Here is a 14,865-nt window from a genome sequence, read left to right as displayed (position 1 = left end):
TGAGAGGCAGCTCCAAAAGCATCCAGGACTGGGGAGCTTTGGGATGGAGCATCCCATAAACCAAGCATCCTGAGATCCAGCAGAGCTCTCTGCAAAACAAAGCTGGGGCCTGCCAAGGACCTAGGACTCTCACGGAGGGCTTTGGGGAAGCACAGGCAATCAAGAGTGATTTTTCCGTTGTTTGTTTGTATCTATCTACTGTCCCTTCACTTTGAAAGCTTTGGCCAGAAAGAAATGCAAGGACAAACAGAGAAAAAGCAGGATGGCTTCAGGCGGTGAAATCTTGGTCTTTTAGATAATGTTTGTTGGCTCCAATTAGCAAGCAGTAGCTTGAAAGCAAGGAAGGAGAATCTCTGTCCTACCTTGCCCTTCCTTGCTGTGTTTTTCTCTCCATCTCCTATGAAGAGGAGCAAATGGTATCTGGTATGGCAGTGCACAGATGATCCCCCTATCAGGTGAATATTTATCCCTTTCCTAGTTTCTAGACATTGTTATTCAGTTATTCACACACTCCAAACACCTCAATTTTGCTGTTCTCACGGGTGGGAGGTACTCACAGCACTGGGGTAAAATACACTAATGCTGAAATGTCAAAACATGGGGGCCAGCGGTAGGATACTTTGCAAACTACCACTTCTTTGCAGCTACAAAACACCAATTCGCTGCATGGCAAACAGTTTGTGAGATGGCGTCCCACAGACTTAAACTACACCGTCAGTTTTCCTTAGGAGGAAGAGGTCCCACCATGTCAGAAATAGGAGTGTGCCATGCCATTTTCTTCCTTGCTATGGCTTATACCAGGGACTGGGCTAACCTGGGAGGTGGAAGGGAGCTGCAGGTTGATTAGGGCAAGTGGAGCAGCCAGCAGGGAAGAAACTCAATGGTTAAAACCCAGGAAGCCTCAAGGGGAGCCCTGCGTGTGCCCGCTGGCTCTTATGCTGTTAGTAAATTGTCATAAACAAGAAACACAGTCTTTGGAGGCTGAGTGGCCTTGGAAGGAATTTGGGAGATAAACTCGCATTGCCGGGGAAGAGGGGGCAGCCCAGGGAGGTGAAAGCCCAAAGCTGGCTGCAGCAGCCATGACTGTGACCAGGGAGTTTGGGCTGGCCCAGAGGAGGACAGTTGGGGATGCTGTGGGCTGCGAGGAGCTGACTCACCTTCTCTCCAGGTTGCCCTTTTAGTCCCTGGGTCAGTGGCACCCATCGCAGCCACATGCAAGAGGGTGCGGGGGGGGCGGGGGGGGGAGAGAGAGAAAGAGAGAGAGAGAGACAAACACAGGCATCAGTGGCAAGGGCACGCTTCCCCACCCCAAAACCCTGGCTATGGGGCTGGGATGAGTAGGGTGGCCTCAGGTCCTCCCCAGCCCTCTTCCCCGTCCTAACCCTGGGATGCCCAAGCAAAGAGCAGCTCCAAAATACAGCACTCAGCCAGGCAGGGGATGGCCCCCTTTGCTCAGGGCAGAGTTATTTGGAAAGGGCAGCTGCCGGTGGCAGGCAGGGGTGCGTGTTAGCAAGCCCACAGTTAGCAAGCCCAGCCGGCGCATGAGGTGGCAGCAGGAGGCACCCAACCGGGGGGATGCTGAACCAGAGGCGGGCCTGAGCAATACGTCAGAGGGATGGAAACAGCCCCCCCAGCATGTATGCAGTTTGCAGGGCTGGCCACCCTGCTGCGACAAGGAGAGTCCTTCAGATATGGGGCTCAGGGAGGGTGGCTTTGCTCACGCTGACAGCCACCAAGGACCATCCTGAAAGCCCCCCCAAATTCTTGCAGGTTGGAAGAGGATAGGGAGGACAAGGTACATACAGGAAGTTTCAACTTACCGGCCGCCCAGGGATCCCCATTGCGCCTTTGTCCCCCTGGCAATTAAGGCAAAATCAGAGGCAATTGGAAACTGGCCGAAAGCAAGGTTATAAAACAGCACAAATGAGCTATGCCACGGACGTGGCTTCGCGCTGCAGTGCAAGTGTCCAGGGATTTTGAGAGAGGGAGAGAGCAAGTTGGAGAAAGAGGAAAGTGTGTTTGCATGTGCCCAAACCTGTCTTTAAGAACATGCATAAGCCACCGGTTCACTTGTGCATATGACAAACCAGCACATCTCACAACAGAAATTACATGTGGCAATTTAGGCAGCAAAAGAAGGGCAAGAGTTTTCAGTCTAGCAAAGTATAATCCCAATTCCCAACACTTCATAAAATCCGGGTCCTGGGAACTGGCTTCCTGCAGTAGCCAACCGTCACATTTTTCTCTTTCTTTACCAAAGTCATGTGCGTGTTAGCTATTTATTTATAGACTTATCACTTTAAAACAGGATTCTTTTAGACTTGAAAATATAGTCCTGTCCAGAAGCAAGAGAAAAATGTGGGAAAACAAGCTGACACAGGAAAAAGCATGTCTGGAAGAAGACATATGAGCAGCTGTGTTCAGTGTCCTCTACCCCTTTGAGATACTTCCCAGTGCATTGTCAGGGTGTGAACGATCCTAACTGTGGTTTGGGGAATGACTTTGGGTCAGGTGACACTGAACAGAGCCTTGTAAACACATGAACACAAGACCGGTGGCAATTTTCTTCAGCCACTTAGCTACAAGGCAGTCTTCTGCCTCTTACAGATAAATTTAACTACGCAATTAAAAAAAAAAAAAAAATCAACACCCTCTGCATTCCTGGTCACCAAAATTGAAGGCTGTGCAGATTTGGAAGAGAGCAGCTGATTCCTAAAGGATCTTGATGATTATGGCTTCAGCGGTCATGTAGCTTTTTCTCTATACTTTGCAAAAATGACGTGATAATAATCTCTCAGTTCTGTTTCCAGCAATGTTTGGGGTTTCCTTGTGTAAAACAGAGTCTCCCTGCCTGTGGCTGCCTGCATCTGTAGATGTAAACCTAGTTTTCTTGTTTCTGCAGCTGGAGACACCAGCCCCATCCGTGCCACCTCTTTGTGCCTTCCCCCATGTTCAGTCCCAATGTGTGTGAATGTAGTCTGAAATCTCTGGAAGGGGAATGCACTTAACTCTATTTGTTTTGCCAGGTGTACACAGAGGCTCCTTTGGCCATGCATCCCAAACTCAGACATTATTGCCTGGGATCAAATCGTTACCCGGTGAAAGTTTAGCTGCTTCCCCCTGTGGAGCTGGGTGGCCATTCAGTATCAGGGGAATTCCTTTCCATGCAGCACATGTTTTGATAAATTGAAAAGCAGTATAAGCTTTGCAAAAGCATTTCTTGCAGATGGATGAAACACTAAACAGCTGCTTTTTTTTTTGTAGATGATATGAGAAACTGCTTTCTTCTAGGGTTTTAGGTGGGTTCTCAGTCCCACTAGTATTTGTCTGTCTCTGTGTGCCAGCAGCAAGCAAAACTCCCAGTGTCAGCGTCTTGCCCTGGGATTACTTTGTGGCTGCTGGAGAACATAATGCTGAGTTTTCCTGTGCTTTTAGTCCCTTAAATGCTGCTTTCCTCCAGAGCTGAGCTCAGGCTGATCTCCCTCATGGTTTGAGGTAAAAGCTGATTTTGTTTCTCCTGGCTCTGCTGTGGCTGGTGCCCGAGCAGGAAGAGCCCGAGGTCAGGGCTGAGCTGTGTCAGGTCTCCAGCGAGTACCTGGTGTCGGAGTGGTACATGACGGCACTGTGTCTGGTATGTGACTGCGCAGCGTTACAGCCCTCCAAGCAATAATAGCAAAGGGGGAGCTCCCGGTAGGACAGCAAATAAATGCCAGATGTTTATAAGGAAAGGTTGTCTGTGACAGGGAGCCAGGAAAGAGCACTCACAGGTGGATGATACCAAGTAGGTTGGTTACAAAGTCGTGCAAAGCTGACTGCAGCTCCCACATCGGAGCTAGAGGAGCATGAAAGGCAACAAGCAGCCTGAGTCAGGGGCAGAGCCAGCAGCACAGTTTGCATTTTGTTTGTTAGGAAACTGCCCGGTAGGGCTTTTGCAGTCTCCAGGTGAGCAGCAGCCTGAGGAGCAGGGAGCCATCACCAGGAAACACGCAGCTGTAACCCCCAAACCCCACATTCCTTCCTCACTCATGACTATCTATCTCAGATGCAGATACTGTTATTATGGACTTTGCCATTTGTCCCAGAGTGACCTAGGCCTTTTAAATCCTGCTGCAATCAGCAAGCCCCATCAGCAAGAATACTGCACACTGAGCGTCTTCAACCAGACCCTCAAGTTGACAAAAGCATCTTCTAATGTAGCATGTTTCCCACATGCAGGAGGATTCATAGGGGTTATGTTACCCTTAAGTTTGGTCCTACAAAGCTCCTGTGGTCCCTACTCTGTTACGAGCCATGTCCTGTTTGCAATACGCTATTCCGCATCAGGTTTGCTATGCGAGATCACTACCTTCTCCCAGCTTACGAATCCTAGAGGCCTACTGATGAAAGTATTGCCAGACAGAGAGCATGAGGGAATGAAAAAGAAAGAATGAAGTATTTACCGGGAGCCCTGGTCTTCCTGTAAGGCCCTGAAACAAAATACACAGAAACGGTGAAAGTTAGCTTCACACTCTGAAGGGAGGGCTTGATAAAGAGACGAAATCACATGTAAGGGTTTAGGAAACGGAGTGGTTAAAAACTCTCCACAGCTCCTTGACCATCAGGTCTGATTGCTTCAGTTTCCTAACCTCCTTTTTGTGAAGTTCTCTCTCCTATCGGTATGGCTGTACCCACAGCTCTTCGCACGGCTCTGAAGGTATCTGCAAGTCCATGGAGAACAACCTAATTACAGGGCTCTGACTTTTTTCCTTCGTTTCCATCTGCTAAATATTATTTTTTCATGTATGGAATTGCTGCAGTTGCCACAGAAATGTTGCATGTTCAGAAATGGGAGTGAAAATGTCCGTGAGAGGATCTTTTCCTTCGGATGTGGTCCAGACGGCAAAAGAGTCCGGGAACCTCAGGACTATTGCATGATTTCATCATTTCCTTCCTTTGCTCCTTTTAGTCCCAATCTCACCAAATTTCTTACATGACTGCGGGTTGCCCTTGCCTTCACCAAAGCCTCGACTGCCTTCAAGAATAACGGTGGGAGCATCTGTGGGCAAAGGAGAGCATGAAGGCCCCTTCTGTTGCTGGGGTGTTGCTCATCCACTTCCCTGGCTTTTCTCCTGGTCCATCTAGACTACAAGCAGGGCTCAGTGCATTTCTAATGCATATTTCTGCCCATCCCGACACTCAAGCCAACACCAGCACCAGGGGCTCAGCCCCACTGCCCAGCATGTTGTGTTTTGCAAGCTGGGAAAGAAACCCGGGAGAGAGATGTGGGGTGGTCAGCACTTTGGGGATCGCTATCCAGAGCGATGTGTATGACAACCAGCCAGGCAGGAGCCCAGGTCTGTTGCTCATAAGCCTGAGTTTGCATGCGGTTTTAATCACGAGAAATATGAGGGGGGAAGTATTTCCTATGGCGACATGGAGGACTCTGCTTGACTCTTCAGCAGTGAATTTTTGTTCACGGTGACTGAGCGGGTCTTGCTCACCAGCCGATCAGAAACCCAAGAGGTCCTGAAGGAGACCAGGGTGCTGTTAGCCCAAGACAAATTCCACTTTGGCTAACGACACTCGGTCTGCCCGATTTCCTCTTGTTATTTCCATTGGCTGCAGCATTCCTTGCAGTCTGTCGTGAACGTCTGCATGCAGAGACAGGTTCAGGGGTCGCAATAAGCCGGGATACGGTAGCATATATTGTCAGCACTTCTCTGGTGGTCCCACGTGTTTCTGCCAGGCTTCAATCTTTCATTATGATATTAAGTTTCTAACCCTCTTGCTGCAGAGAAAGCCTGGAGTGTGCGTCTTCCTCATCCTGCAAAGGTGCAGACTGCTCTCTGGAAGATGTCTGCGTTGACCTATTGATTTCCCTCTAACTTCTCACAGCAATAATAGAAATGCCAATACCGCTACCAATTTTGTGCCAACATATGCCTGCCCAGGGTGGAGTGGCAGGCACAGCCCTGGATGGACTCCACTTGCAGCCCCCTCCAGAGCAGTGCTTTCTTCCCAATAATGCAAAGCTAACGCTGAAATACATCCACTTCAGTGGCCAGTCCTGAAAGCCCCTGGGATAAGCTATCACTGAAAGTTTGCGTGGATCTAAGCTTCCAGCTGTAAAATGCTTTCAGACCTTTTGGCCTGGAAGGTGCAACATTTTGGAAGATTGTTGTCATTAAATCAGGCTGTGCTCATATATCTGTGGGAGTTCACTCTATAGCATTTCGACTTGATGAAAGGGGAAAATAGGTTGTGCAGCAACTACTCCTCCTCAGAACGTCATCTGCAAACTGTTTAAGACATTTTTGCGTGAACAGACAAAGGATGACTACCGTATGTTTAACTTCTCATATTCCTTCACAGAAACCCAGTATAGTTACTCTATTGTACATGAATATAAACCATTTCCTCTGGAAGGACCGTGCTAGAGACAATATAGCATTTCTTTATAATCCTGAGAGATGTCAATACATGGCCTCATTCCTCGCATTGCTTCTTCTGGTTCACTGTGGGTCTCTTAATAGCTGTAAGCAAACTTCTGCAATAACCTAGCTATTTTCCTGAAGCCTAAATCGTCTGCGCTGAGGTTTTGCATTAGCTAACATTTGAAAAGGAAGCTGTCAACACAATTTTTCCTCTGAAATTGATAGTTGTGCAGCTATACTTGAAGGCCCAACAGTTCAGCAAGCCTGAATGAGTAGCAGGGAACAAGTCCCTACAGCTCAGCTCCTGCCGTGTGTTTGCGATCTATCTTTCCCTTTTTTGCAAACACGTCTCGTTCAGCGCGTGGCATCCAATGCATGTGAAGCACATACAACCGATTTGCCCGGGGTATGTGGGGCCAACTGGTAATACACAGATATCTGCGCCCCTCACGTTTGCCATGTCCCCGTCCCTGCACTCCCTCCATCTCACCCTCGGAAGCTGTGATGCAGCCGAGAGCAGTCCCACCCCAATACGGGTCTTGAGCACCTGCAGTACTTGCTCTTTGGGAGATCCCAGGGTGCCAGGACTGCAAAGGTGGCTACCGCACCAGACACCACAGACAGGAGATTTTGCTGGTTCATGCCCTGCAAATTCTGTGTCAACAGGCTTCTAAAACCATAGGGGTTTGGTACTTACAGGTGGACCTGAAAGAGAAAAGAAAAAGAAACAATAATTAATTTTTTTAATGCAATAAATCTTAACAAGAAGGGCTAGATAAACACATTGTACCATCTTTTGGGGTTGATCCTGATGGTGCTCCCATTTGCTGATGCACTTTCACCAACTCCCTGCTCATTAATTAAGGTATCCCACAACTACCCAGCACTGCTTACAGTCACCACGAGTGGAGGGAAGCCTCTGAAAGCCCTGTGTTGGGAAGGCCATGTAAGTAGGACTCTTGACACTGTTACATTCATTTTTGGTCCTTCAGCATACAGGGGTCCCCTCCATGACCGTGACACTGCTGAGCATGGGGGACTTGTCACTTGTGTGACTCCCCCTCGCATCCTGCCCATCCCATGGGGTTGAGAAAGTTGAATCTGGGGAGGTGAGAGCCCCTTTGCTGCTAAAATGCCTACACATTTTCCACCAGCATCAGTGATCTTGCAAAGGCATGAAAAGGTTAACGAGGAAACTACAGCTGTTAGGTACACATCAGGTACCCTTCCTCTTTAGTACAAGCTAATTTTCCCCTTTGCTTCTGCCTCTGTTCCCATAGGAGCCAATCTGCCCTCTTGGAAGAAATTCCCTCAAATCCTTCAGGTTTCTTTTATTTTGGAAAGCTTTTTGGAACCTGCCGGTGTGGAGCACTGCATCTCCCTTGTACAGAACCATTGTACAATATATATCAGGGCTTAAACAGCACATTTCTTTCATCAGTTCCCAGAAAATTCCTCAAAATCCTGACAGATATTGTGTGTGTGGAAAGAAACCCCTGGACTCACTATTTTGTGGTTTCCTCTCTGTGGGAGAAGCAAGACACACCATACAACTGTCAGGGGTTTCTACATTTTCCATACTTTATAGACACTCTATTTTCTTTTTTTTTCTTCTTTACATAAAGTGCCAAGAAGTAAGACTAAGCAGTATAACAGGCAAGCTGACAGATAACAGGCAGCAACCTCTTCTTTGCATGGGAGGCGGATGTCACGGTGAGCACCTGCAGAACATGTCGTCATCCTGAAAATGCCCCTCGCTGAAAGTCCATAAAAGAAACTGGAGACTTTGGATGAACAAACATTTTCTGCACTGGAAATCTCTCACTTAGCGTGACTCTTTCATACTGAGGACTTCAGCAAATGGGTTGACTATCAAGCTTTGGTGACCTAAAATTGCACTGTCAAATGTCACTCTTAGACTTTTGCTCAGCTTTCATCATGGTTGATCAAAAGAGGTTACCTCTAAAGGGTACCTTTTGGTTAAAATAAAAAAAATAATAATGTTTAGCACCTTTGTGGTGACTGACAGACAGAGCTAAGGTCAATATGCACAGCCAGAAGGTTCAACAACTCAAAACAACTCCGTTCAAATTTAGGACAGGAGCTCAGGGGTGACCCAGATTTGGCTGGTTTGGCAATCGCCCATCACCAGTGTTGGTGCTGAGGTCACTATCCGTCTTGGTATGCCAAGTCTAAACAACACAAGGGTTTCTGATCAGAGAGTTCATTTTGGAGGGCAAGGTCAGACTCATATCCAGGAATCCTAATTTATGCCAGACTGAGAGAAAAAAAAAAGAAAAAAAAAAAAGAGTTTTCTGAGTCTGGCTTGGCTTGGATGACAATAAAGTTCTGTGAGAGAACTGTTTTGGAGAGATTCTGTTTCAGAGTGAGCGCCCTGTCACAAGGTCAGTGCTTACAGCTTGCCAATACGCGGACTTTATTTCCATTAGCAACACTACAGACCCTTAATAACCCGCCCACCCATCTGCACAGGTTTGGGGCACTTGTGGATTGCATGAACCAAACCGTTTAGCTAACGTTGAAAGAAAAATTTAAAGGCAAGCAAACCCTGAGCCATCCCTGCCCTTCCAGGCCAAACGCAACCAGGCAGCAGCACAGCCTGTAATGGTATTGCAATACCGCTGAGAGAAAACATAAGCTTTTGTTTGCTCCAGAAGCTACGTCCGCAGAGCGAAGTAAATCAGCAATGCCGGCAGCTCTGGGCCCATCAGGCCACACACCCCACACAGATCAAAGGCAGGAGGCATACTGGAGGCCCATCTTTGTTATATGCCCTCTATAAAATTAATGGTTATGTGAAGGGGGGGCTGAACAGTCTTGTGTAAACACACATCAGTGATCTGCAGGGACACAGTCTTGGCTGCAATAACTCAATCAGTAGAGACCATCCAGGGACTGGACTTCAAATGCCGGGACCGTCCACGTAACCCAGGAGAAAGCAAAGCCCTTGGATATAGTCACTTCTAAAAGCAACATTGTCTTGCATGGACTGGAGGAGGGAAGATGTCCCAAGGACAGTGGGGAGGGAGGACGTGCTGTTGGATAAGCTGTTGCAAAGCACTAGGGATTTTACAAAGTGAAATAATGCTTCAGCAAAGTGGATTTGTCATGTTCTGTCACAGTGATTAATGAGAAGGCTGAGCAGAGCTTCTAAAAAGGCTCAGTCTTTAATATAATAAGAAGTAATTTAACACACATTAGAGGAAAGAGTGGGCAAAGGAGGGAGGGGATCCTCGCACCTCTGCTCTCCAATGGTCTAACCACAGGTGACCAGGCTGAGCCAGCCTCTCCTGGGCAGCACCGGCCCTGCTGCATGCAGTGCGCCGGGCTCACCCCTGGCCAGGGGTCTGGCAGAGCTGCCCTGGCCTCGTCAGGGACACTGGCAACCCTGTAAGCCAAGGGAGCAAACCTGCAAGTCAACCAGGCTGCACAGGATCCTTCATGAAAGCAACGTGAACCGCAACAGTGTCACCGCAACACCACTGTGTGTTTTCCCCCATGATCCCCAGCTCCTGCAGTCCCAGCTAGATTGCAGAAGTGTAGAAAGAGGCCTGATTGCCCCCGGGTGGTCTCGATGGTGGTGAACTCCAAAGAACTCCACAAACAACCAAGAGCCAACAACCTCGACAGCCGCAAGTGCAAATCACACCTATGGGGGTTCCTCCTCTCCCATGTTTACAGCAGACTTTTTTGGGGTGAGATAGAGGCGGTGCTGATTAGGAGCTGAGCTAGATCCCCTTTCCATAAACAGCCAGCAGAGAAGGGACAACGAGCCAAAAGAACAGGGATCAAAGCTATCATGAACATTTCTAAGCCCATCTCATAGCTAAGCCCAGCCAGCAGACAGAGCCAGAGCTCCCAGACCACCAAATTCCTCAGCCTTGCGCAGAACAGGGAGCCCACATTTGTAGTTAGCACCTCCAGATCCCGTGTGTTTTGAACCTGATCTTGCTGGGACCAGAGCGATGCTGGTGCTGGCGTGTGGGCTGAGGCACGACCATCCACCCACGACAAGCAGCTCAGGAAGCATCTCTTCGTGCTGGCGTCTCACTGAAAGGCACTGGAGGGCTGTAAGCGACTGCGATCGCTGTTTATCCAGCTGCGGGGCTTGTTGAGCAGCAGGGGACGGAGGAGGGGATGGACCAAACGTGTCGGGAGTGGACGAGTGGGAGGAAGCAGCGGCCTCCTGCAAAGAGGAGACCTCCAGAGCACCTTTGAAAATGAACATTGGGAAAACAAAGAATTCTTGTGGGGGTACCCGGGGTCCCTCCAAACATATGGCCTCTGGAAATTAGCACCATCTGCACTGTCCCTTCTCAGCTGCTCTGGCTTTTATGCAGATAGAAACTTTCCTTAAAGAAGCTCTGCTTTTCCTGTAGCCCAAGTGGTCAAATGAGCAGCCACGATCTGCAGACAGGATGAGTCCACCTTATTGCATATATACAGGGGGCACACCTGTGATGAACAGCAGGGCCATGCCACAAAGCTCTCTGCTCACTTGTCCCTCCCTGTGGCCCATTCAACCAGTCACTATCTAAAATGGAACTGCAATCACCCCTTTTCCCTCACCCACACAAAGAGATAAAAAGCCACCCTCCACACTGTAGCCTCTTCAGGCTCAAAAGAGGGGATGCTTAGTTTTGTAAGTGGGTCATATTTATCCTAATCTGGAAAGTCCCATGTCCCAGAATATCAGATCTTAAAAGCTGGACAGTATTAGAGCAGGTCAGTGTGGTGTGAGACCTTCTGCTGATGGCAGAGATATCCTTCAGCTTTGGAGACAGCGATGCTCTCTGGACTGATAGGATCATTTAAACGATCCCATCCATTTAAGGGCATTTCCTGACATCTGGAAAAGTGGCCATTCTTAAAAGGCTCTCAAATGCTGTTGTTTAATTTTTTTTTTTTCTCTAACTTCTCAGATTCAGGCAGTCCAGTGTCCGCAATGTGGGTGTCTTCCAGCCTGCTCCAAATGCTCACATACAAGGGATTTTTTTTCTGCTCTATTGCATACACAAGACAAGGAGGACAGAGAGGGAACATAAAGATGTTATTGTTGCTTCCTTGGGTCATCCTCACTACACACTCTGGCAGAAGGGGAGATGTAAACATGTAATCCATCCCTGTGAGGAAATCCAGCCATTTCACAGACCCAGAAGGCAGCCTTAGCGAGTTAGAGAGATACAGTTACTTCCTGACATTCAGGACTATGTTAATTGATAACAAGATAGCTGTGGCCAGGCAATTAGTTATGAAATGCTGATTAAAATGTCAGCAGCCCGAGCATGACCTTACCCGGGGTGGCAGGGATGCCCTTGTTCCCAGCCCCATGGGCGTTGAGCGCAGCATGACCCCGTTTCAGAGCAGGCAGACCCCATTTGGGTTCATGGAGCCCAGATGGTGGGTTTGGCCTTTTTTAAAAGCTGGCCGTGCTGCCATTTTCACACAACAGATCCACGGTACTCATAGTCTTTTAGAGACATCTTCCCTACCTCCATCAGGGGACAAATGATACGAGGGGAGGTGGAAGGAGCATTAACTCAGAGAGAGTTATGCCATTTACCTTGCCATAATTCAATATTATTAGTTGTATGGAAAATTAAAGACAACAGAAATCTTCAAACTAATAAGAAAAATTTTAAACAACAGTGATTACCCAAAGCACACCCTCTAGAAATTTTGCTTCAGGTGTTGTCAGCAACAGCAGACAAGCTGAGTGTATAACTCCCTCCAGAGAGCATGAGCCCCTTGCAAAGGCCAGGCCCCTCCATCCCCAAAACATCCCCCTCTCGGCTACACCCTTGCAGAGCAGCAAGAGGTTCTTCAAAGGATGGCAGAAATGTTGGACAGCGAAAAGGCTATCAGGATTTCACTGCCAAAAAATGTGACCAACGCTAAGCTGAGGCACCAGGTTATGCCAGTCATCCAAGCTCGCCTCCGAAATCAAACCCATGACATCACTGAGACTCGGCAGTTAATAGCAGCAGCTGTTGAGGATAAAAGTCACTGCTCAGACACTCTGAGCATCCCGGTGCACCAACACCACCATGATCCCCTGCCAAGGAGACGGCCTCAAGCACAGCACCGAGCAGAGAAGTCCATGGGAAGCCATGCTCAAAGCGAACAAAGAGGTGGAGCCTCAACAGAAAAATTAACACGATTAAGCAGCAGTCTCAAAAATAAAAGAGAGGGTCTGATAGTGAAGTTAAGCCACAGACTCTAACTGCATCTCCAAGCATCCCCTTGTTTCAAGAAACGTCTATAAGGATGACAGGAGCCAGTCGGCCTCCAGACCCAGAAGAATCTGATGAGGAAAATCTGGGCCGTTGGCATAACCGCAGTGAGCCCATTAAGCAGATTAAAGTGCTCAAAGACGATGGTTCAACAACAGACAAACAGAAATATTCTGACAAACATTTGGGAGAGCCCCTTGAGAAAACAAAGGGCAGGAAAGGGCCAAGAGCAGATGGCCCACATGGTGCTGGCTGCACCCAGGACGAACACAGCACCTCCGGCACCACCGGGGGAGACACGGTGGGATGGCCAACAGGGCAGAACAATGCTCATTTTGGGCAGACATCCATGGGTCAGCAAGCTCTTTCCAAGCAGCAAACAATCGCATTTGTCCCTGCCATGCTGAAGCACTTAGCACCACAGAAAGCAGAGAAAACAGGGTTGGGAAGGGCCCCTGGGGTCAGCTCGCCCAGTGGGTTTTCACGCTTTGGATCTGGAGGCCCCCTCAGGGTTTTCCAGTAGTGGTGTGGACCCCTGGATGGTAAATTGAAACCGGATGGTGGCAGGCTCACTCCGCTCCGCCACCTTCTGCCAAAGAGCCAGCGCGCCCTCAGGCTTGGGCAAACCGCAAGCCGAAAACCGCTGCTCTTGACTATCCCCTTTCTCTTCCCCTTCTGCCTCCCCTGAGCAAACCAAACAGAGATTAAAGGATTCCTGGGGAATAAGAGGGACATAAAATCAAGGAGGGAACATCTTCAAAGCAATCAAAGGAAAAAAGTCTCTACCTAGCCCATTTGGGCAAATATTTCTCTAACCTGTTGCTGTCCTCTGGGAATGGAGACATCGTGCTCTTCCCTAGTGATCTGATCCAGGCGATACCCATGCCCTGACTCATAAGGCCATATTTATTATCTTTCTTAGAGACTACCCAAAAGTTCCAGTGTTGTTGTTTAAGTCAGTCAGTGACCTCTGATGCACAGCAAACTCGAAGAACAGCTTTTTTTATTTCTCTCCTTTTTGCGGTTACCTTTCATGTGTTTGAAGTCTGCTGTCCTGTTCCCCACAGTCTTCTCTTGTCTTTAGACTAAACAAAACCTAATTCTTCCAGTCTCTCCTCAGAGGCTGTGTTTTCTGGACCTCTGGTCATTCTCACTGCTTCCTCTCAGCAGCCCATTTGCTCGTGAAGCGTAGATCTCAAATAGCAACCTGCTCTCCAACTCGCTGCATGAGTCAACACAGACAACTTGGTGAAGGCAGAAGACATGGTGTCTATTTACCTTATCCACAGGGTCTTAATCACGGAACAAAACTGAGTTCCTCCCTGTCACCACCTCTGCCTTGCCCTTATCTTCTGATACATCACTTGTCCTCCACGAGCCCTCAAAGGCTCAGAGATTTCTTCCAGCGTTTCTCTAAAAATCTGGTGTCCTTGCTGTCTGGTGTGACCAGCTCTCATGCTCCAGTCAGTGAGGAGGAAGGTCTCCTTCTCACTCACAGTGAACTTCTTCAGCATTTTCTTGGTGTCCTTGATAGTCCCACCTCACCCTAGGCTTTCAGATTTTCATCTTGCATACCCGTTCATTTTAAATCCTTCCAGCTCACTGAGGAGTTTATGATTTCCTTTAGCTGATCCCTTACTATAAGTCCTTTGCACTGAGATGGTTTCAGCTCATGCCTTTAACAGAGTTTCCTTGCCAGACTGCCGAGTCTCCTCAACTTCTTACCCAGCTCTTGCTCTCCAAGGGCACTACCCCACTAACTCTCCAGCTCCTTCTGTGTTTTTGAAGTCCACCTCAAATACCTAGATATTTCCACAAGCAGCTCGCAACTCTTAGTCTGAAGACACATATGCCAATGCAACAAGCTACTACTCCAATAAAACCCTACTCTTGGCAGAGTAGAGGTTTGATTGATAGTCTCTCTGCAGCGCCCACCCTCCATCCTCTAACACATCCTGTTCCATGCCAGGAATAGGGAAAGTGGTGTCTGAAAGCTCTGGAGATCCAAACAAGTTTGAAAACTGCAGCTGGTTATTCAGGAAAAGTCTGACATTCCTCCATCGAGGAGCTGACCGCTTCTTCAGCACTCGGTCAGGGCCTGCACAAGTCCTATTCCTCAGAGAGCTGCAGAATTAGGAAGGAACCACAGGGAAAAACTGGCCAAAGTAAATCATGGCTGGGTAAAGCAAAAAACAAAA

General features: G+C 48.3%; 2 protein-coding genes across 9 annotated transcripts in view; both read right to left on the bottom strand.

The window, feature by feature from the left end:
• Positions 1-6,129, bottom strand: part of LOC104313229 (collagen alpha-1(XIII) chain) — a 63,824-nt gene extending 57,695 nt beyond the window's left edge. For 2 of the 7 annotated variants that reach the window (XM_069795796.1, XM_069795799.1), the window contains exons 1-3: positions 4,440-6,129; positions 1,821-1,856; positions 1,158-1,184 (exon numbers count right to left, since the gene is read on the bottom strand). In XM_069795796.1, coding sequence (XP_069651897.1) covers positions 1,158-1,184; positions 1,821-1,841 — 48 coding nt within the window. In that variant the 5' untranslated portion in view covers positions 1,842-1,856; positions 4,440-6,129. Of the gene's footprint in view, positions 1-1,157; positions 1,185-1,820; positions 1,874-4,439 lie in introns of those variants that run through there. The other 5 variants (XM_069795794.1, XM_069795797.1, XM_069795798.1 and 2 more) reach the window with 4 other exon arrangements.
• A 477-nt stretch (positions 6,130-6,606) lies between these two features.
• LOC138687668 (collagen alpha-1(XIII) chain-like) overlaps positions 6,607-14,865 on the bottom strand; it is a 29,173-nt gene continuing 20,914 nt past the window's right edge. The window contains exon 4 of one of the 2 annotated variants that reach the window (XM_069795801.1): positions 6,607-7,118. In XM_069795801.1, coding sequence (XP_069651902.1) covers positions 7,084-7,118 — 35 coding nt within the window. In that variant the 3' untranslated portion in view covers positions 6,607-7,083. The remainder of the gene's footprint in view (positions 7,119-14,865) is intronic. The other variant, XM_069795800.1, reaches the window with a different exon arrangement.

Source organism: Haliaeetus albicilla, chromosome 11 (assembly GCF_947461875.1).
Source record: "Haliaeetus albicilla chromosome 11, bHalAlb1.1, whole genome shotgun sequence".
In the NCBI taxonomy this organism is placed as follows: Eukaryota; Metazoa; Chordata; class Aves; order Accipitriformes; family Accipitridae; genus Haliaeetus; species Haliaeetus albicilla.
Note: the sequence above shows the minus strand (reverse complement) of the source record. Positions and strands in the feature narration are given on the sequence as shown.